Source organism: Mustela nivalis (genome assembly GCF_964662115.1).
Source record: "Mustela nivalis genome assembly, chromosome: 14".
NCBI lineage: Eukaryota > Metazoa > Chordata > Mammalia > Carnivora > Mustelidae > Mustela > Mustela nivalis.
In genome coordinates this window covers 81,732,678-81,755,085 of record NC_139033.1, presented here as the reverse complement: position 1 = coordinate 81,755,085, position 22,408 = coordinate 81,732,678, and the positions used below count along the sequence as shown (strand labels likewise).

The 22,408-nt window shown below is 49.4% G+C and overlaps 1 protein-coding gene and 1 long non-coding RNA gene across 5 annotated transcripts in view; one reads left to right on the top strand and one right to left on the bottom strand.

Annotated features, from left to right (window-relative positions):
• LOC309847414 overlaps positions 1 to 22,408 on the top strand; it is a 313,317-nt gene that overhangs the window by 49,664 nt on the left and 241,245 nt on the right. The gene's annotated exons all lie outside the window — the stretch shown is intronic.
• MED15 (mediator complex subunit 15) overlaps positions 1 to 22,408 on the bottom strand; it is a 67,728-nt gene that overhangs the window by 37,532 nt on the left and 7,788 nt on the right. For 3 of the 4 annotated variants that reach the window (XM_082697463.1, XM_082697460.1, XM_082697461.1), the window contains exon 2: positions 5,379 to 5,466. In XM_082697463.1, the coding sequence (XP_082553589.1) occupies positions 5,379 to 5,466 (88 nt within the window). Of the gene's footprint in view, positions 1 to 5,378; positions 5,467 to 15,157; positions 15,396 to 22,408 lie in introns of those variants that run through there. The other variant, XM_082697462.1, reaches the window with a different exon arrangement.

The window sequence follows — 22,408 nt, the reverse complement described above, 5'->3', positions numbered from 1 at the left end:
GTAATAAAACAAATGCCTGTGGTCTCCTTACCCAGCTTACATTTATAAAAATAAGACAGAGGGGCAACTGTCTGGCTGTTGGTAGAACATGTGACTCCTGATCTCAGGATCATGAGTTCAAGCCACACACTGGGCATGCAGGCTACTTAAAATTGAAAAGAGAAAAAAAAAAAAAAGGAACAACAAAAACCCAAAACAAAAAATAAATAAAAATAAAAATAACAGGGGAAAAAAAGCAAGTAAACAAGCTAGCTAGCTCCCCATGCTACCAGTGACATGCCCTACGTCTGTTTCTTCACCAGTAAACAGGAGAAAATGTCACAAGGGCTAGTCAAAGTGTGTACTTCTCTCAGCCTCAATACATGCTTCAGCAAACACAGCTGGTGAAAACCAAGCAATGAACAGACAGTGAACTGCAGAAAGAGTATGTTTACTATAGATGATGCAGGAGTCCTGACTGTCACACATTTAGACAGAACGGAGGGAAGGAGCAATGCCTACTGGACCTTCCTCATGAACCAGCTACACCAAGCCAGGCTTTCCTACCAGATCTTAGCAACTGTTAAGAAAATGGTAGTCCTGAGGCACTGGCTACCTCAGTTGGTGGAGTGACTCTTGACCTCAGGGTCGTAAGCTCAGGCGTACTTTAAAAGAAAAGGAAAGAAAATGCCAGTTTTTTCATGTGTTCACATTTTTTAGTGCACACAGTTGTGCTTTTCTCTGCCTGAATTCTTGGGTGGTCCAATAGCTGCTCTTGATTAAACAGGGATACTAGAAGGTATGTTCAAATTCAGTCAAAGCCAGACTCCAGACTTGTGAGGTCCCTTAAAAAGGACGAAGGAAGGAAAACACCTCCTTTCATCAGATATACATCCTCTTCTTCCCTTGCCGGACGCACGGCTGTGCCTGATCCTATTTCCCACCCTGTGCTTGTCCTTATTTATTCCAGGGGCTGATATTCAGCTCAGGCCCTCCTCTTTGATAGATCCTAAGGTGGCTTCCTACATCCGATGCTCACCTCCCTGGTTCCCATGTTTCACTCTGGTTTCCCAAGTCGGGGTTTAGTTCTATACCGGTCCTTTCCACACTGTAAACCAGTAATGGTTTACTCTGGCATAACACTATATTAAATGCAAAAGAGCAGATGAGTGTTTAACTTACAGGCTTAAGGTAAAAACAATCAAGTAATGAGCAAATGTTCAGAAATGTACCCAGCTTTAGTAAGCATCACTACACACTACCATTGTGGGCACCGCCACAGAGCTTCCGGGACCTCTGACTGTGCTCTCATCTAGGGGATGCCACATCTTCCCGAAACCTTCAGAGGCTGGTTCAAGTTTTTGTGGAGATGTCACTCTCACAACAACCCACCATTCCCAGGCACAATTATTTTTGCTTCCATCAGCCTCCCTTAGGCAGGGAGTAGTCCCATCTGTAGGAATTAAAGGTGTTAAGGAATTAAAGTGGCTGTTTGGGTATCTTTTGCTTTGAGAGACGAGAGGGAGTAAAGGAAGTGGTTGAGTGTGGTGACACCAGACCATCTGGGTTCCATTCCCGGCTCTAGCTCCACCCAGATCTGTGACCTCCTGGTTAAGTTAACTAGTCTTTGTACGCCAGAGCCTCCTTCTCTGAAATTGGGGACAGTGGTACCATATTTGCTTCACAGAGCTGATGTGGGATCACATGAGCTCACACATGAAGCATACTGAACAGGGCCTTGGGGTATACACTAGGTAGCCTGAGGTATCCATTAGCACCCCAGTTTCCTTCAGGGTGGACACCTCTGGACCTGCCAGCTTGCCAGGATTCCCCAGGAAGGTCAGCCCCTTCCCTGCGGCCTCTTACACTTCCCAGCCCTTCCCAGAATCCAGAAACAGAGAAATTACTCTTCCCTGTCCTTCTCCCTGCTCAACGGTCCCACCTCTTCAATTCTTTCACAGTTGTTCTGATGAGTCTCAGATGGGAAGGGCAGGCCAACAAGAGTGCCTGGGCTGCCGTCCGACCAGTCCTCACAGAAGGGCCTCACTGCACTGACTGGCACCCAGCTCTATGAGGAGCCTAAGCAGCGGTAAAAAGCTAGGCAACAGACAATCAGACAGTGCTAGTGCCCAAGCAGTAGGTCTGTCTCTGTTTAAAAAAAAAAAAAGACAGGAAATTTCCAACACCTGTTAAAAATACTTCTCTTCCAAATAGTTGGGGCCTCTCTTTGGAGTAAGGGATTTAGAACCAGCTTGATCAAAGGAAATGGGACTGCCATCATTAAGGTTCAGAGTGTGGGCTACAGCAAGGCAAAGCCTGAGATGATTAGGGAGCTGTTGTGCTGCTCGATGTTCTCTTTGGGATGGAAGGCACCCCAGATGATAGGACAGGGTCTATGATAGCCAATCTTCAAGAGGGCCACCAACAATCACTGGCCTCTCTGTATAAACACCCCACAGCTCACATCAAAAGAAAGAGGTGAAGGGCACCTGGCTTAGTTGGGGGCATGTGTGACTCTTGATCTCAGGGCAGTACGGCAGGATCTCTACATCCAGTCCCACACTGGATGTAGAGATTGCTTAAAAATAAAATCTTAAAAAAAAAAAAAAGGTGGCAATTCCCACTGCCCTTAGGACCTGCTGTATCAGAGTTATGGTCTAGGACTTCTGAGGACTGGTAGCTTCTGCTCCCTCCTCTTCAGAAGCCAGCTGCCAGATAGTAATAAGGAAGTGCACACTTTACTGCTGGAGACACCACATGGAGGCCACGGCTGGGAAAACTGATGTGCAGATACAGGAGGGAAGCCTTTACCGACCTTCCAGGTCAGCCAGGCCGCCTGCTGAATATAGCTGCATGGGAGCTCGCACCGAGACGAGCAGAAGGGTCAGCCAGGCGACTCCCATTGCCCCAGCTGCTGACCCACAGAATCAGGAGAAATAATTTATTGCTTCATGTCATTAAGTTTTAGGGTAGTTCCTTGTCAAACAATAGATAACATGCAGAACCAACAAGTTTTGCATTTCAAAAGTTGAAATAAGCCCTCATCAAAGTCCTTTCAATTCTAAGCAAATACAAACAAAACCAGTCATAACATCCCATCCCCCCCCCCCACATATTTGCAAATTCATTACCTAATAGGAGACTTATATCCAAAAAGCGTTAAAAACCCTTCTGGCCAATTAAAAAAAAAAAAAGGCTCAATTTTAAAATGGGCAAAGGATCTGAATAAACATTTCTCCAAAGAAAATATTTAAGTGACCAGCAAATACATGGAGACACTCAATATCATTAGTCACCAGGGAAATGCAAAGCAAAACCATAATTTTTGTGAAATACTACTTCACACTCACTTTGATGGCTAAAATAAAAAAGACAAACAATAACAAATATTGGTAAGGACATGGAGAAACTGGAATCTCATATCCTGTTTGTGGGAACGTAAAATGATACAGCTGCTTTCAAAACAGTATGGCAGTGTTCTGTTACCATAGGATTCAACAACTCCACTCCTAGGTATCTACCCAAGAGAAATGAAAATGTTAGGGCCAGAGGAAAGCTTCTACACATGTTGTTGGTTTTGTTTTGCTTTTTAAAAAAAAATTTTTTTTACGTAATCTCTATGCCCAGCGTGGCGCTCAAACTCACAACCCTGAGATCAAGAGTCACATGCTGCTATGATTGAGCCAGCCAGGTGCCCCTTGCACACAAATGTTCACAGCAGCATTGTTTTTATTTATTTATTTACTTAGTTATTTGAGAGAGAGAGTGTGTGTGTGTGTATGAGCGGGGGAGGGGCAGAGGGAGAAGGAGAACCAGACTCCTTGCTGAGCAGGGAGCCCAACATGGGACTAGATCCCATCCAAGGACCCTGGGATCATGACCTGAGCTGAAGGCAAACATTTAACCCAGAGCCACCCAGGCACCCTCACAGCAGCATTACTGATAACAGCCAAAAAGCGGAAGCAACCCAAATGACCATCAACTGATGAACAGATAAGTAAGACAGTATATCCGTACAACAGAATATTATTCAGCAATAAAATGGAATAAACTATATGCAACAAAACGGTCCATGGATGAAACTTGAAAATACTATCCCAAGTGAAAGAAGCCAGTCACATTTTCTGTATGGCTGCATTTATATGAAAAGTTCAGAAAAGGCAAATCCATAGCAACAGAAATCAGGAAGTGGTGGCCTACGGACGGGAAAATGGGGAGTGGGCGGTTTGTGCAGTATATGAAATAGGTCTCAATAAAGTTATTAAAACAAAGGAAGATGTTTATCATATATACCCAGAGTGCAGACCCCCCACGCCTCAGTGCTCAGAGCTCTTTCTTATACTTCCATGTGGTCACAAACACACACTTGTGTGCTCTAACCTCTAAGACCAGATCATGCAGGCGGTTTCTCTTCTGGAAACTGCTTTCTCCAGCAATTTGGTGACTCTGTTATTTCCATTTTGAAAAATGTCCACCTCCTCTAAACACTCAGACCATGCCCTAATTTCCTGTATTGACCTCTATGTCTTGACAGTTGGTTTATCCAAACCAGTATCCCCTCAAGGGCCATAAATAGGATCTGCTTTGAATTCCTGACACGCAAGGATGTCCTAGAACTCCCAACACCACACTCAGGCACATAGTGCTTAGGGCAGACCCAGTGCAGCCAGAGCCTGCACTGTCAGGATGTGTTAGGGAGGCAGGACGGGTGCCGTGAAGAGGAAAAGTCCCAGGCATCAGCCACACACCCCCTTGCACAGGCTGGGTTACTCTACACAAGCCGCTGGCTTCCTTGTGCCCATTCTGCTCCACTTCTACTAAAACAGCTCTGCCCTAGGGAGAACACTCCAATGAAAGGAGGTGCTCATGTGAAGCCCATGGCACCCGGCCCAGGATGAGAGCTCACAAGGCGGAAATCCTTCCCCATTACTCCACCTGTGACACTCCTAGGCTCAAGGCCTCAACACCCACAAGCATCGCCTTTAGCACTTAACAAAACACGAGAGGAACACCTTTGGGCCCACGTGTCAGGACCCTGTGGGCCTTTAGTGAGGATCCCGCGGGGAGCACTCTTATTCAGAGGAGCAGCTGGGACCTCCATGAGCATCCTACAAGATTCCTGGGAGCTGACCATGAATGGAGGGTGTTGGCAACAGTGTTGTGGTCAAGGCTGGGCCTGCATCCTGCATGTCCCCCAGAGTACCCTCCCTATAACTATACCATGGGCTCATGGGAAGACCCACAGCATGCTGCAATAAAGCCCACAGTGCCAAGGTCAGTCAATGAGTGGCCATCCCTCCCTCACTCTGCAGGGAGAGAGCTTCCAGAGCCTGCCTTGCACCCTCCCCTTCCTGAGCCCCTGAGCTTTCTACCCGGGGCTCCACCCACCAGGGCCTTACCCGGGTCTTGGCCTTCAGGAACACATGGCTCTCCATATCCTTGCTGGATTTACTGTGGGCCACACCAGCTTTTCTCATGGCATCCTCACTGTAATACAGAATAAAAAGAGATGTTCACACATACCTGTTAGTCTGCTCCTGTAGGGTTCCTGGCCAACAGGCCCTGCTCAGCAGCTGCCCCTGGGGGGGAAGAGACGCTGTCCCCCAGCATAGCAGCCTTGCTAAGGTCCGGGAGAGGCATATAATTGAGCATTTATTGCTCAGCAGAGCAATAAAAGGTGGGCTGAGCAAGGTAAGGGGGAAGAGCTATGAGAAAGAAGAAACAAGAAAGGCAGATACCACAAAGCAAAGCAGTTACCCCGGCAGGAAGGATGAGAGGAGCTAGGCCCTAGGAGTTGCTCACAACCAGAACAAAATCAGGTGTACACAGATAGCTGAGCAGCCAGCACCTTCTATTTCCTACCCTCTGAGTGCCTTGGGTGTCCCCACTACCACCCAAGGCTGGCATTAAGAACAGTGGGACACCAGCTCCAGTCTCCTCCTCTGTAAAAGTAGGGGCCATGCAATGTCAACTCATAGTCCCCTCCCAAGCCAAAGGTCCTTTTTTTTCTTTTTTTTCCCCCAAAGATTTTACTTATTTATTTGTCACGGGGTGGGGGAGAGAGAATGTGCACACAAGCAGGGGGAGTGGAAGGCAGAGGGAGAAGCAGGCTCCCTGCTAAGCAGGGAGACCCATTTCAGGACTGGATCCCAGGATCATGTCCTGAGCCAAACGCAAATGCTTAAACAACTGAGTCCTCCAGGCGCCCCATAGTAAAGGTCCGTATGTGGGACGTGCAGGTTCTCCAAGTGGGACCAAGGAGATAAACCTCACAAATCTGGAAAGGACTTAAAAACACATCGCCATGGGACGCCTGGGTGGCTCAGTTGGTTGAGCAGCTGCCTTCGGCTCAGGTCATGATCCCAGCGTCCTGGGATCGAGTCCCACATCGGGCTCCTTGCTCTGCAGGGAGCCTGCTTCTCCCTCTGACTCTGCCTTCCACTCTGTCTGCCTGTGCTCACTTTCGCTCGCGCTCTCTCTCTGACAAATAAATAAAAAAAAAAAAAAAAAAAAAAAAAACACATCGCCAACAGGCACGTGGGTGACTCAGTCAGTTACAGCCTGACCCTTGATTTTGGCTTGGGTCATGGCCTCAGGGTTTTGAGGTCCGGCTCCACCCTCTGTGCAGAGTATGCTTGAGATGCTCTCCCTCTCCCCCAGCTCCTCCCCCACTCATGTTTTAAATAAATAAATAAATAAATAAATAAATAAATAAAATCTTAAAGACCAAAAAAACACACATTTGCCAAAACCTGTCCAATCAGAGACAGAAGGCTATCATGCTGTCTGCAGCTGATGCTCTGCTAGGATGCAGCCACGCACAGCAGCTGAGCTTGAGCTCCCTGGGAATGGCAGCACACACCCTGCCGAACACACACAAAGATAAGAACATGTGTGCATCTGTTAGAAAGGAAGGGGCATGTCAGGCTTGGGTCTCGGGGCCTGGCCCATCTGCAGCCTCCCTTCTTTGTAGAGCTGGGCGTGCTGACGAACAAATGAACCAACGAGCATGTCAGGGCTCTGTTGCCTCACCCCAAGAGGATCAGACAAGCCCAGTCCAGCTGGCGCTAGACAGCCTTCGGACTATTCTAACAAACCAACAAGCAAACCAACCAACCAACCAACCCACCAAACCCAGGATACTCATCAGTGTGCACATGGGGATGCTTGCATGGTTATGTTTGTGATCCTTAAAGAAAGGATCACTTGGACAAATCTGTATTAATATGTAAAGAAACATAAAAAGACCCTGCCCCACCACACTGCTGGATAACTCATTAAACACATGAGTGCATAGTCTCTACCCCGTCTGCTTCCTCAAGCTGCAGAGAGGCAAAGCAGCAGCAAGTTCCTGTTGGCGAGGCAGCCAAGATGCAGCAGACACACGCACGAGGGGCAATGTGATCAGGGCCACAAGAGCAGAGCAAAAGGAACAATGCAGGAGGACAATGTGGAATCCAACCCGTGGGGATGCGAGGCAGCCAGGCTCAGAGGACCTAGCCAGCGTTAAGGCAAGCGTCCACATACAGAGATCGAGAGTCATCACTTGGTCAGGCTCTAAGTCACGGAGCATCTCCGACAAGAGAAGTGACAGAGCAAACCCGCTTTCAGAAGGGCGCCTCACCTGTGTCTCCCAGGGCCATACCTGTTCCCTTCCCCACCTTCCCAGAGCAGTGGGAGGCAAACCCTGCCCCAGAGGCTTGCCAGGGCTGAGGGCCACAGAGCTACAGACCAATGGAGGAGAAAGCAGCAGACACAGCCAAGAGGGCACCTGCTAGCCCGTGGGACATGCTGAAGGCTGGCTGAGGACAAGTGGAGAGGCCATGGGTAGAAGGTGGAGCCAGGACCCAGGTGTGAACACAAAAAGGGAGAGAACGGGGCTGAGGGCTCTGAGACAGTACTCAGTTATGCAGACGGGCTCTGTGCCCAAGACGAGCAATCCCCCATGGCTTAGGCAGGCTCCCGGCTGGCTAAATGTCATCCTTACTGAGCTGCTGGCTGGGCACTTTTATGGAGTCCTTAGACTCACAAGCCCCACACAAACTCTGTGAACCCTGACTGCAGTAAAGACACCTGGCACAGTCCCCAGAGACAAGACACAAACACCAGCTTAAGAGCTTTGAGGCCCTAAGGCACAGATGCCAGGGGGTGTGCTGGAGAAGGAGCCCTTTCCCATCCAGGTCTACAGAGAGCAGGGGCACTGGTTATTACATGACTGAAAGAGCCCGAGGAACATTGTCAGGACAGGAGGCCAGAAGAGGGCCGATCCTGACGAGGCAGAATACACACTTGAGCAAGTGGAAACAGACCTGGGTTAAATGTCTTCGAAGGGGCTACACAGCTATGGGGCCAAGGAGGAAGGCTGCTCCTAGGCCAGGCACCAGGACTTTGCGAGACAGCACTGTGCTCATTTCCCACACATGTCCCTTCTACTGCTGCACACAATGCCTGCCCAAAGAGGCCCTGCATGTTTGTTTGCTGAAGAATGAACAGGCACTCTGAGTACTGTTTTTAGTTCTGCAAACCATATTTTACAAAATGTTTTTGCTCCTGTTTCTAGTCTACAGGTAATGCTCCACGAAACAGAAGATGAGGCAAAAATGAAACCAGACAGCTCTGCTCCCTGTGACCATTCCCACATCTTCCCCCAAGGAGGCCCTGTCCTTTTCCTTTTCAGCTAACTCAGCATCTTGTCAGAGGCTCCCATCCATTATGTGGTTCTAAATGCACACAGAAGAGCTTCCTGCATCAGTGCTTAGGGGTGGTGTCCCTCCCTCCTTCCACACCAAGGACCAACATGCCTACTGCATGAGCCTGTCGTGGGTCCCAGCCCCACATTTAGGGCAGGCCCCAGACAGATGCAGGACCAGCCGCTCTCCCCACTCTGCTCTGTCCCCAGGATGCCTACAGGAAGAGCTGGATCTTGATGGCCATCCCTCAGCCTCAGAAAACAAACCCCTTCCAGCAACCGACACTAAACAAATGCAAACTAGCACACGAAAAGACAGCCCTAAAGACAGAGTGGTGGTCACAGCCTCAGAGAAACAGCTTAGAAGAACCAGCAAGTCCTAGTGAGCTCTGCCCACACAAGCAAGCCTGAGATCAGTGCCAGGAATACAAGGGCCTGCCAAGTCAGGGGAGATCAGGGAGCAAAACCAGGGTCAGCTCACAAGGGTGGACCCTAACTGGGGCTATCCTGACACATCCTACCAATACCAAGTCCATTGTCCCCAAACCTGAGGCTGCCAGGAAGGCGCCAGCACCATAACAGAGGGCCTGTCTGCTGGCCTCTGCCTGGACGTGCCCGACCCTCTGCTAAGATGGATGAAGGACTGACACTGGCTCAAAGTAAGTGGCCCCTTGCTTCAAGCCGGGCTCCCCAACTCCCCAGCTCCAGCTTCTTCCTGGTCACCACGGCTACACCGGTCTGCCTGGTCAGGGTTCAACTGGTGTCTGGTTTAGACCTGAGTCTCGGAGGGAGGACCTGACCCATCCCACAGGCCCTGTCGGAGGAGGTCCACAAACTGCCCACACTGGAAACCTGGGAAGCCCCTCTTCACTTCCCAATTCTGACTTCTGTTCCTTGAAGTTCAAACCCTCACCCCATCTCTCACTGTACCTGTGGTGGTCCTTCCTCATGGGCCTCTGTCTCCACCCTCCACCACCTCCGCCAGTGCCCTAAGCCACAGGACAGTGAGAGTGGGAAGTGGCCCAGGCTATGTCCCTGCCTGCCTAAAGGGCCTTGCTCCTTACCAGCAATGCAGACAGCCATGAAGCCCACTCCCTCCCCCTTCCAGGGTCCTGCTGCTAAGCATGCTGATACCCAACCACTGCACCAGCCTGTTAGGCCCTCTAATCATGCTCCTACCCAGGAACCCAACTTTCTGCCTCACAGTAACCTTGTGGTCACCCTGGCCACACCTGCGGCACCTCCTGCAGGAATTGCTGGCTCAGTGTCGGTCGGCCCTGCCATCCCACGAACATCTTGAGAGCAGGGACTGGTATGCAACAGCAGTAATCAGCACCAGACAAATAACTGGTTATATTTAACACAAGGGGTGGTAATGCCATGCATTTTGATGTGCAGAACCAAGAATCAGCGTGACAGGTAGAGGGGAAACCGGGACTCAAACGAGTCCGTCCAGGCAGCAGAGGCCAGGGTGATGGGAAAGGTATGTGCTGGAGTGGGCCAAGTGCTGGGCACTGGATCTGCAGGAAGCAGACAGAGGAAGAAGGGCCTGGGCTCCAGAATCACACAGACCTCACACAGACCAAGACTCAAATTCCGACCTGGCCACTCGCCAGCTCTGGGTCTTGGGAGAGGCACTCCACCCCCCACACACATGTTCCTCATAAAGGAGCTCTCTGGAAGGGCTGTGGCCAGGATGAAGGGAGGTGCACAGGAGAGGCCAGGGTGTGAGGCCAAGCCTAGCCTGGGTCCAGGCTGCAGCACTCCTGTCCAGTATCTGGCCTGCTCTCCTGCCTCACCTCTACCCTATCCCCTGATTGGGAACCTCAATTCAACACCTGGAGTTGGTTCCCAGTCTTTGTAATCTGAATCTGGGCAGCATAAAGCCAAAGAACTAGCAAACTGTGTGTTCCAGGAAGGCATGCATGGGTGTAAGCTCCAAGTCCACTAATGCTCCAGCCTGCCCCTCACCACTCCACCCCCCAGCTGGTGACTCTGATAAGTAGGGTTGGTCTGAGGATTATAGTAGTTAACGACGTCAGGCACTTGGCACATAGGAAGCAGTAGGGTGCGTTACAGAAATCAGAGCACAGTCTGCCTAACTGCGCAGTAAGACTGCATCCCAAAATACCTCCAACGTTCAATGACGCTGGTGTCGCCCCCTTCCTAGCAGATGACAGCAGCAAGTGCAGGCGGCTCCCTCAGGCAGAGCTGCTGTCCCCCTGAAGCTGAGCCACGTGGAAGCATGCCTTCAAGGTGCCCAGCCACCAAAACACTTCTCAGAAAGGGCCTGTGCACAGGTATGCTGATGGGAAGTATCCAGCGGCCTTCCCTGCCCTCCAGCTGCCGGACCCTCCCTTTGCGCTCCACCTCCCTTTGTGCTCCACTCCATAGGGCCGGGGTTCACACCCAGGGGCCTTCCCACCTCTCCCGACTGCACTCTTCTCAACACCGCCCCTTCTCCAGGTTCAACCTCCTTTTCCATTGCTGAACATGTGCTTGCATTCACAGGAGAGCAAGGCCATCTGGTTGGTCTCCTGCTGCAGTCTAAACCAGGAAGGTTCTTTCCTCTCTGCGTCACAGACTCACCCTCCTGCCTTAGGTGGATAGGATGACCACTCATCTGTGTGAGGTTTTTGTTTTGCCCTGAGGGAGCCTCTCCTCTTTTGAGAATCACACATTCATCTACCAGCTGACCTCTCATGGGGCAGGAGTTTTGCCAGCTCTGCCTCACCCCACCCTACAAGAGAAACTTCCAGATGAAGTGGCACCTGGGTGTGCAAAGAGTCTGTTCACCCACCTGGGACAGGACCTCGGAAGCTTGCCTAGGTGACACTTCGCCCAGGGTGTATAAAAGCCCCAATCATAAAAGTACCAGACAAAAACAGGAAAAGAGTTATATAATACCAGGCTGAGGAAGGCTTTCCTGAGCACACTATCAAAAGTAGATACTAGAGAGGAAAAAAGACCTTGCCAAGTTCAAAAAGATTCCTGCCACATTTTTAACCAAACATCTACCAAAGAGATAAGGAGAACGTGCCCTGATACCCCAGGCCCTCAGCAACTCAAGCCCACCCCTGATGTCCTGAGAGACAAGGTCCTTGCTTCCCAATCAGGTGCTCATGGCAGCACCCACCACTCACCCCTGCACCCCATGCCTGTGCAATGGCCCTGTATGTTTCTGAGTAAGCTCTCAGCACTTGTGGCACAGCCTAGGAATACGCCATATCTGGTAAAGCAGAGCTCAGGCCAGCACAAAAGAGAACCGTTCTGCCCTCTCTAAACACCAGCTAGGTCCAAGCATTGCCATGGTTGAGGCCTAGCCCGAAGCTTCTGCTTTCCCCCAGTGCCAAGGAAGCCCGTGAGCCTGCCACCAGGAGAAAGGCCAGGAAGTGAAGACAGACCAGAAGGAAAGCAAATCACTACACTGGCCCTGAGCAGGAAACACAGCTTTGACTTAAATTAAGCTAGCCTAAGCCACAGTCTAAATAAATATGTTCCCTACAATAATTTCATTTAAAAATAAATTTAAATGAGATAGGAACCTCCAGTTTGGCATAAGGAACTGAACCTGCACGTCTTATTTTGATGCAACTCAAAACCTCACTAAAATTACAGAAAAGGGAAGATTTTGGGTTTTTCTTTAACACAAACTCACAAAGCCAGGAAGGACTTGGAGTGATGGCTCCAACAACAGCATTTCAGAATCTGGAATGCTGATGGTCCAGTGGTGATAGGGCAAGCCAACCAAGAAAGCACAGTCCTAAGTAAGTGACAGTAAGGAGGGCTGAGAGCCAATCTAGTGATAGCCCTAGATCATCGCAAGGCTCGAGCGTGCCAGGCACTCAGGGACCAAGGGTAAACGGAAAGATTCCTGGGTGAAAGCCTTCCCCCGGCATCCCCTCCTCCACTTCACACTGCTGGGTAACTATTTCCACACCAGCAGACACCAGAGATTTATTCTCTGGAAAAGCATAAAATGGAGAATCATTCGACTTAGAGGGGCTCAACCCACCCAGCTGAGAAGGCACAGGAGGCTAACGAAAGAAGCAGACTATGTGGCCACTGAGTGTCTAGACCCACACTAACTCCTGAGGGCCACCCTCCTGCCCTTCTGTCCACCTGTGGCCTCTTCCAGTGTGGCACCCAAGCCTCCACCCTACAGCCCAGTGTCTGGAAGACCATGTTCTGGAGGAAAGACTCAGAAACTGAAGCTATGTGAGCCTCTGGGGAAGCTGGCGGTGGACAAGCCCCTCGTGTTCAGAGTGTCCACCTGTCTTCCCCATGCCCCTCTCTTAGAGTGAGCTGCCAACCAAGGGCTCCCAGACACCCTCTCATGGCAGATGAAGACCCCACATGAAAAAATGCCAAAAAACAATCTTTATTTTCCAGAGAGATAAGACACTGCATCCATTTAACAGGATTCTATAAAACAGAAAGTCAGATTACAAAAATAAAAAGAGAGAAAGGAAAAAAAAAAAAAAAAAGCAAAGAAAGAGTTCTTAGAAGTAAAAGCATGTCAGCGGCAAAAGGCCAGAGATAGCACTAAAGAAATCTCCCAGAGAGTCCAGTAAAAAAAAAAAACAGAGATGGATACAGGAGATAAAGATAAATTAGAAGAAGACTGAGGGGTCAACATTCAGACACAGTGGGCAGAGGAAACACAGGGAGCAGAGGAAACACGGCTCCCTGTGACCTGATTCGCAGGAACTTTCCCTGCAGCACTGGACAGGAGCTCTGGGAGTGAGGCAAGCGATGCCGCAGCTCACTGGGAAAAGCGCTGGGCCTGCTCAGCGGCAGCACCAGAACCAAAAAAGCAGTGGGACACGCTCCTCAATCCTTGATGAAATATTTCCGACCCAGAAGCTCCCATGCACCCAAATGGACATGGTCTCCAGAAACTGAGTTCTTCTTCAAGAAGCTAGTGGCATGGGGCGCCTGGGTGGCTCAGTGGGTTAAGCCATTGCCTTCGGCTCGGGTCATGATCTCAGGGTCCTCAGATCGAGCCCCACATCGGGCTCTTTGCTCAGCGGGGAGCCTGCATCCTCCTCTCTCTCTGCCTGCCTCTCTGCCTGCTTGTGATCTCTCTCTGTCAAATAGATAAATAAAAAAATCTTAAAAAAAAAAAAAAAGAAGAAGAAGCTAGTGGCATGAAGGAGAGAACCAAAATTAAGATACCATGAAATACAGAAAACAAGAAACCTAGCCCCAGAGCTGTGCATCTTGAGAGACTAAGGCAGCCACTGGCCTGTGCCCTGAGAGCTCCAGCAGGGAGGCCCAGGGAAAGAACCAGAGCTGACAGGCAGCCTGGCAGCACTCAGCACAGAGAATAGCTAATACAAGCCTGGAAGGTACAGGAAAAGTCAGCCACAAGTACACAGAAAACTGGGCACATTTTTAAGAAGCCCATTTTATTCTCGAGAAAAGAAACCAACCAACAAACAAAAACCTTGTCACTACTAGCATGCTACAAAGGTCGTCTGTAGAGTAACATTTGGGTAGGCATAAAACATAAGTATTCCTTACAGATTTACCCAGGAGGTAAAATACCGGTAGAACAGGAAGCAGCAGAGATAATGGCTATGTAGAGGGAGCTACAGAAAAGGTCAATACATAATTCATGAAACTCACCAATGTGATGACCCAAGACAGCAGCATGTGCACATTACTCAGAATCACAGGCATAGGCCAGAAGAAAGAGCAGAGTCACAGGGGAGGACTGGGCAAGTGGAGACCCACCACGGTTTCTTGGGTTTTTTTTTTCTTCTTTGCTTTTGAAGATTTTATTTATTTTAGAAAGAGAGAAGAGAGAGAGCAAGCACACGAACTAGGGGAGGGCCAGAGGGAGAGAATCTCAAGTAGACTCTCCACTGGGTACAGAGCCCAACACAGAGCCGATTTCAAGACCCTGAGATCATGACCTAAGCCAAAATCAAGAGCTGGAGGCCTAACCAACTGAGCCACCCAGGTACCCAGGCTTTTTTTTTTTTTTAAACCACTACTTGACTTTTATGTGTCTATATATTACTTTGATAAAATAAGAATTAAAAGTTAAATGACAAAATGCATATAAAAAGTGTGCCATAGAGAAATACTCAGTGAATGCTGTATGTTAACAAAGGCCTCCTAGAGGTGCAGGGCTGGCTCAGTGGGCAGAGGACCATCCACACTTGATCTCAGGGTCAGGAGCCCAAGCCCCATCTGGAGCCTAGAGACTGCTTTAAAAAAAAAGGTCTCCTTCACCTTTCTCTTCTTTTCTTTTCTTTTTTTTTTTTAAGACCACAAGTAGGCAGAGAGGCAGGCAGAGAGAAAGGGGGAAGCAGGCTCCCTGCTGAGCAGAGAGCCCGATGTGGGGGCTCAATCCCAGGACCCTGGGATCATGACCTGAGCTGAAGGCAGAGGCTTTAACCCACTGGGCCACCCGAGTGCCCCTCCTTCACCTTTCTAAACCTTCCAGACTTAGGCAACCTGGAGACAGAATGCTCATACCTCATTGGCAATTCTGACCGCTGGAGCATCCTGAAAAGTCTACCACACATTCCACCACTGTCCCAGTGGGCCCTTGGCCAAAGGACTCTTCGGTGGGTCTTCCCTTCATAGAGTCCTTAGAAAGCTCCAGAGCAGCCTCCGAGTCTCCATTGGTGTCCCCTTCTCTCGGTTCCCCAGCAGCGGTTTACTGCCCCAGCACCCCACGTGCTTTCATCTCAGAGGCAGGAAATGACCAGACACCAATTGTTCAATCCCCAAGAGCAACCAATGTAAACACCTGGCCTCAAAGGGGGTGGGCCTTGTTGACCTCACAGGCAGCCGTGAGCATGTCTGCCAAACCGTATCCCAGACTGCGACTGCTTTCTCGTCTTTGTCAGCACCCTTCTGCATTCTGGTTCTCTGACTTTTTGAAGAAACATAAAGTGTTTTCTAACCAGATAAAAATATGTATTTCAGAATTGAACCAGCCACCTACATGTAGGAAAGAGTATTTTAGTCCTGCAGAAAGAAATTTCTTAATCATACAAACACAAGAGACTGAGAGCACTTTCTTTTCGCATTCCTCTTGGTTTGATCAAGCTCTCCAAATTCTTCTCTTAAGATTTCTCAATCCCCAAAGAACCAGATCAATGCAAGAACTACTAAAGAGAATACCATTGCCCTTAGAAGGGCATGTTGTTATTTGAGCTGGTTCAGAAGATGACACAAGCTTTGTCATTTACTCCAATCTGCTGGTTTGCCCTCCACAGGACCAGGAGCCGAGAGGCCCTAAGATCCCTGTTCAGGTGCTGGCCTCTGGGCTCCAGGGCTGAGACCACACTGGCAACCCCAGTTCCAGCCCCCAGCACATCTCACTCACTACCAGGCAACCATGCAGTGAGGACACTCTCTGCCAGCCCAAGAATTTATTAAAATGCTTATCTCACATGATTTTGTGGTATCTGGTGGAGAGAAAAGCCCTATCTTCTACAAATCTGCACTCAAGGACTGGCAGCTGAAATCATATGGTGTCTGGAATGTGATTGAAAATAGTCCAGGAAGGGGAGGAGAAGGATGGCTGAAACTGGACATATGCTGCTAACTCTCCCAAGTACCTGAGAGATCATTCTTATATTTCCACCTCTGTGAATGTTTGGAAAAGGCCATAATGGAACTTGTTATTAACAAGATAGTAAATAAAATGCTCCTCTCAAGTATGCGGGATGACTGTTCAGAGTAGCCTGAAGGGGGCTTACCTCTAAGAGTGCCCCACTGTGAGGCCGTCGTGGCTGTCACACAGGAAGTGACCATGCACCCTGAGTCCCCCCGTCTGCAGAGTTCTCCCCAGCCTGAAGAAACTTGGTTCTCTGGAGGGCAGCAACCCAATAAAAGTCAAGAAATCTGCTCTCGCAGCAGAGGCCAGTCCAGTCCCTCACTACCGAGATAGAGCCCAACTATGGGTAGAGTCCCATTGGCCAGAAGCCCAGCTGTGACCATGCTGTGCACGAACCAGGGACATAAGCACACAGGTCCCAGCCAGTCACACCCCAGGAAACAAACGCAATCTGTGCTGTGAAAAAGCCAAAACTCAAACTAAACTCGAATCTAACTCCACTTCAAAAATACTGGTATATGCATGTACTTACATATTTAAAATACATACATATCAAGGTACCTATCCACTGAAACAGGACTGGAAGGCAAAAATCAAATTGTAACCAATGGCTATCTCTGGCACAACTACCACCGAAAATATCTTCCTGTTTTGAAATCCTCTACAATGTCATCTGAAAAGCAATTAAATGCTGCATCCATTAGTCCTGAACACAGGGACCGGAACCGACGACAGAGGCAGGCCCAAGCTGCTGGGACTGGCTTCCTGTGCCCACACTGTCTTAACCCAGTCTCTCCACACATCTGCTGTGCCCACCACAGCCGCCACCAGGGCCTTCAGCTCAGCCTCCTCTGCCACCCACACCCACGTCACTCCTGCAGCTGACTGCCCTTGCAGGTTTGCTCCTTGCACCATCCCCGGCTGCTGGCCTCTCTCCTTGGAAGGGCTGACACCCCTACACACTCCACAAACCATCACCTGGTACCCCACCCCTCAGAAGCAGCAAAGGATCACAGTCCATCTCCCTCAGGGTGCATACCTGTGGTTCTCTCCTCCCTTTCTCCTGCATGTACACACACACACACACACAGTCACCAAATTCCAAAGCTGCTTTCTGTACAGGCTCTCTCCCTCCTCAATCACCCTCTCTGTTCCCACTGCCACGGCACCCAGTAGGTCTCAAACTGGAGGGTGCTTTCAAAACCAACAAGGGTGCTTGTTATTAAAGGCAGGTCCCTTGACAATGCCAGATGTTGGCCAGGATGGCTGACAAGAGGAACTCCCCCACATAGTTGGTAGGAATGTAAATGGGTACCTACCACTTGGGAAAACTGTTAGGCGGACTACAGCCATGCTGAATTCAGGCCACACCCCTCAACCCAGCCTCAATGTGCGGCCCAGGGAGTAAGTGCATATACCACCAGAAGACATGACCCCCAAACACCCCTGGCACTGACTTCCCATAACCAACAACTAGCATTAACCCCAATGTCCATCAGGGATAGGAAAGGAAAGGAACCCAGTGGAGTCATGTCCAGACAACACATGGCATAAACAGGAACCACTGAACAGACATGATGCTGAACGCAAGAAGCCAGACACGCTGTGACTCCAATGACAGGACATTTAAGAACACATGTCTCCACGGCCCAGAAGCCAGGAGAGTGGAGCAGAATCTGTACCGGCTGAAGCACAAGGAGGAGCCTGCACAGTTCCAGGCCTGTTCCAGACACAGGCCTGGGCTATTGCTATGGGGCATCTACATGAGTAAACATTCATCTGGTGGCACCATGCTGAAGATGAGTCCTGTGTCATTCACTGAGGTGGGTTTCTTATACTACTTTAATATAAAGAAGCACCAGGCTCCTGGGTGGCTCAGTCAATTAAGCCTTCACCTCTTGATTTCAGCTCAGGTCATGATCTCAGGGTCTTAAGGTCCAGCCTCACATCAGGCTCCAGGCTCAGAGGGGAATCTGCTTCTCTCCCTCTCCCTCTCTTCCTCCGCCCCTCCCTGGCTTGTGCTCTAGCTCATGCACGTGCACGCAGAAACACTCTCTAAACTAAATAAATAATTAATTAAAAAAAAAAAGTCTCATGTGAGACAACCAGAGCTCCTAAGCCCACTCCATCCCTGGGTTTGGGCTGGAATGGCCTTGTGCCTGAACTATGAGTAAAAAGCACCTGGAGGTGATTCCCTCTGCACTTTCATAAGCGTGAATCCTCCCCAGCCTGAATCAAAGCAGACCCGTAGCTTCTGAAGGGCCCAGGGTTATCCATCATAGACAGCTTCTCAAGGCAAACCTGGCATTCTTTCTACCTTACAATAGGAGCTCTGTCCCACACAGAGTGGCTCCTCAAACACCACCTCTGATGAGGACTGAAGCAAAGTTTTTTCTGGCCTTTTATTTTTTTTAAGATTTTTAATTTATTTATTTGAGAGAGAGCCTGTGCACAAGCAGGAGGAGAGGCAAAGGGAGAGGGAGAAGCAGACTCCCTGCTGAGCAGGGAGCCCTACGGAGGCTGATCTCAGGACCCCGAGATCATGATCTGAGCCCAAGACAGACAGCCGACTGACTGAGCCAGCAGGTGCCCCAGGACTGAAGCAAAGTTAGAAAGGGGTGGGGAGCAGAAAGGAGGACTGTGAGGAGGCACAAGAGCCACCTCTTAACCAACAAGCACCCCTTCCACACCTCCAGACTTCCCTCCCTGGACTGGACGCAAGTGGCTCAGGTCAAAGGCTAACCAGGAGCCGGGTCACTCCTGTTCCCCACACCTCCAGCAGAGTCCCAGGCAGAGAAGCCTGTGTAGCCAAGCGCTAAGAGGAAACAGGGTCCAGACGGAGGAGGGAGCAAGACAGAACTCGGCTGCTATTCGCCAAGTACGAGCACCAAGACGTGTGTGAGAGTACGGGTAAATAAGAGGGATTTAGTACTCTATACCATCCTTATGACTCTGCATGTTTGGAACAGTCGCAAAATAAAAAGCTCAAAGTAAGGATAACGGGGACTTCCAGAGGTCAAACGTCTTCTCCAAGGACTCACTGACCTAAGTAACAGCTACTCAACCTAAAGATACTTAATCCATTTGATCAGCGATCTTTATTAACCCCCACCAGGTTAGCAAGAGAGTCATTGTTAAAGTGGAAGGGATCATCTCCCTCTCAGGGCGGGGTTCAAGATAGTTACACCTGGGCTTCTAGTGTAGCCTCTTTGTTCTCCAGGACTGGGCATTCATTTATTTACCTGTTAAAGAGAACCACCTCATAACCACTGTGGACTCCCTGTCTTCAAATCTTCAAATAAATGTCTCCAATTAAAAAAAAAAAAAGGCTCTGAATGAGAAGTGGTTCAATGTGGAGGAGCACTGATGAGAGAAAGCCCTGGAAGGCCATCAGAAAAGAAGCCAGCACTGTTTTCCACCACCCTACCTGTGATTGTGATGCATCTCTTATCCAAGCCAAGGCACCATGCCAGGAGCTCAACGAGATACAGAAGTGTAAGATCAGGTCCTACACTCAAGGAATTTATAATATTGTTGGCAAGGCAAATAAATAAATAAATAAGAGTGTAAAAACAGCAAAAAACTGCCACGAGCTGAGCCATCAGGGTCCAGGAGAAGATGAGGCCAAGGCCAAACCTCCAATGGGGAAGAGAAAGAACAGGAAAGAGTGAAACCAGAGGGCCTGGCATGGAGGAAGGAGCATCTGGCTGGGGCTCTCATACCAGCATGCAAGGAAGGCCATCTGGAAGGACAGTTTCAGACTGAAAGGAGAATGCTTCCAAGCAGGGGCAAAAAGAAAAGAATCATCTTAGGAAGGCTGTGATGGCACTCAGGGCCCTGTTGAGGGAGGACACCCACCCTGAAGGCAAAGCACATGTGATTTTCCACCTTATGGTAGCTATCTGTGGCCACAGCTAGCTGTGCAAACAGGGCCCACCTCTTCTTCAAGACTTCTGACTACAAAAGGAACGTATGTTTATTGTTAACAAAAATACACATGTACTGAAAGTTACCAAAAAATGAAAATTATTCAGATAACCAGCTAACAGTGTCTATTTAACAAAACTCATTCCAGGGGCACCTGGGTGGCTCAGTTGGTCAAGCGTCTACTTTTGGCTGAGGTCATAATGCCAGGATCCTGGGATCGAACCCCAAGTTGGGCTCCCTGCTCAGCAGGCAGTCTGTTTCTCCCTCTTCCCCTGCACTTCCACCCACTTGTCTGTGCACTCTCTCTCTCAAATAAATACAATCTTCAATTTAAAGAAAAAAACTCAGGGCACCTGGGTGGCTCAGTTGGTTAAGCAACTGCCTTTGGCTCAGGTCACGATCCCGGAGTTCTAGGATCGAGTCCCGCATCCGGCTCCCTGCTCCATGGGGAGTCTGCTTCTCCCTCCGGCCTTCTTCCCTCTCATGTTCTCTCTCACAGTCTCTCTCTCTTAAAAAACAAACAAACAAACAAACAAACACCTCACTCTGGACCATGTGTTCTGCTTGCTAACCTGCTCTTCTCAACACTGACGGGTTATAGAACATCTCCCATGTCATTTTTTTTTAAAGATTTTATTTTTAAGTAATCACTACACCCAAAGTGGGGCTCAAATTTACAACCCTGAGTTCAAGAGTCGCACACTCCACTAACTGAGCCAGCTAGGTGTCCCTCCCATGTCATTTTTTGGTTTTTGGAAGACACTAATTTATTTATTTTAGAGAGAGAGAGAGAGTGCATGCATGAGCAAGGGCAGGGGGAGGGCCAGAGAGAGAGAAACTCAAGCGGACTCCCCACCAAGCAGGGAGCCTGACACGGTGCTCATTCTCAGGACCCTGAGATAATGACCTGGGCCAAAATCAAGAGTCGGAAGCTTAACTGACTGAGCCACCCAGGCACCCCTCTCCCATGTCATTTTTTTTTTTTTAAGATTTTATTTATTTATTGGACAGACAGAGATCACAGGTAGGCAGAGAGGCAGGCAGAAAGAGAGGAGGAAGCAGGCTCCCCGCAGAGCAGAGAGCCAGACGTGGGGCTCGATCCCGGGACCCTGGAATCATGACCCGAGCTGAAGGCAGAGGCTTTAACCCACTGAGCCACCCAGGTGCCCCTCCCATGTCATTTTTAACCGCAGCACTGAACCTGCCCTCTCCAGCTCCCACAACAAATCTAATCGAGCTCCATTGCTGGCTTATGCCCCCTTGTCCCACTCCTGACTTGATGTGAATATGAGCATCCTCACTGCAACAGGCTCTGAACACTCTTCTGAGTGTTGCCTTGGAGGAAATGCCTAAGGAAGTAGACATTTTAAGCTTACTGGAATAAACAGTATTGCCAAATGGCCTTCCAGAAAAATGGCCTCATTTACGTGCCTCCCGCAGCAGCTTGTGAGTCATTTTGCCCGTGTCTTCCCATGGTGTTAAGACTTTCTCCAACTTGGGGGGCCAACTGGCTGGATCAGGCAGAAAAGCATGCAACTCTTGATCTTGGGGTTGTAAGTTCGAGCCCCACATTGTGCGTAGAGATTACTTAAAAATAAGGGGCACCTGGGTGCTGAGCTGGTTGAGTGTCCATCCGACTCTTGCTCTCAGCTCAGGTCTTGATCTCAGAGTCGTGAATTCAAGCCCCACACTGGGCTCCACAAAATGAATGAATAAATAAATAAAATCTTAGGGTGCCTAGCTGGCTCAGTCAAAAGAGCATGGGACTCTTGACCTCAGGGTCATAAGTTTGAGCCCCACGTTGGGTGTAGAGATGACTTAAATTAATAAAACTTATTAAAATAGGGGCACCTGGGTGGCTCAGTGGGTTCAAGTCTCTGCCTTCGGCTCAGATCATGATCCCAGGATCCTGGGATGGAGACTTGCAACAGGCTCGCTGCTCAGGGGGGAGCCTGCTTCCCTGCCCCTCTCTGCCTACCTCTCTGCCTACTTGTGATTGCTGTCTGTCAAATAAATGAAATCTTAAAAAAAAAAAAAAAAACCTTATTAAAAAAAAAGGAAAAAAATTCTTTTTTTAAAAAACGATTTTATTTATTTGGCACAGAGAGAGAGATCACAAGCAGACAGGCAGGCAGAGAGAGAAAGAGGAAGAAGCAGGCTCCCTGCTGAGCAGAGAGCCCATGCGGGATTCAATCCCAGGACCCTGAGATCATGACCTGAGCCGAAGGCAG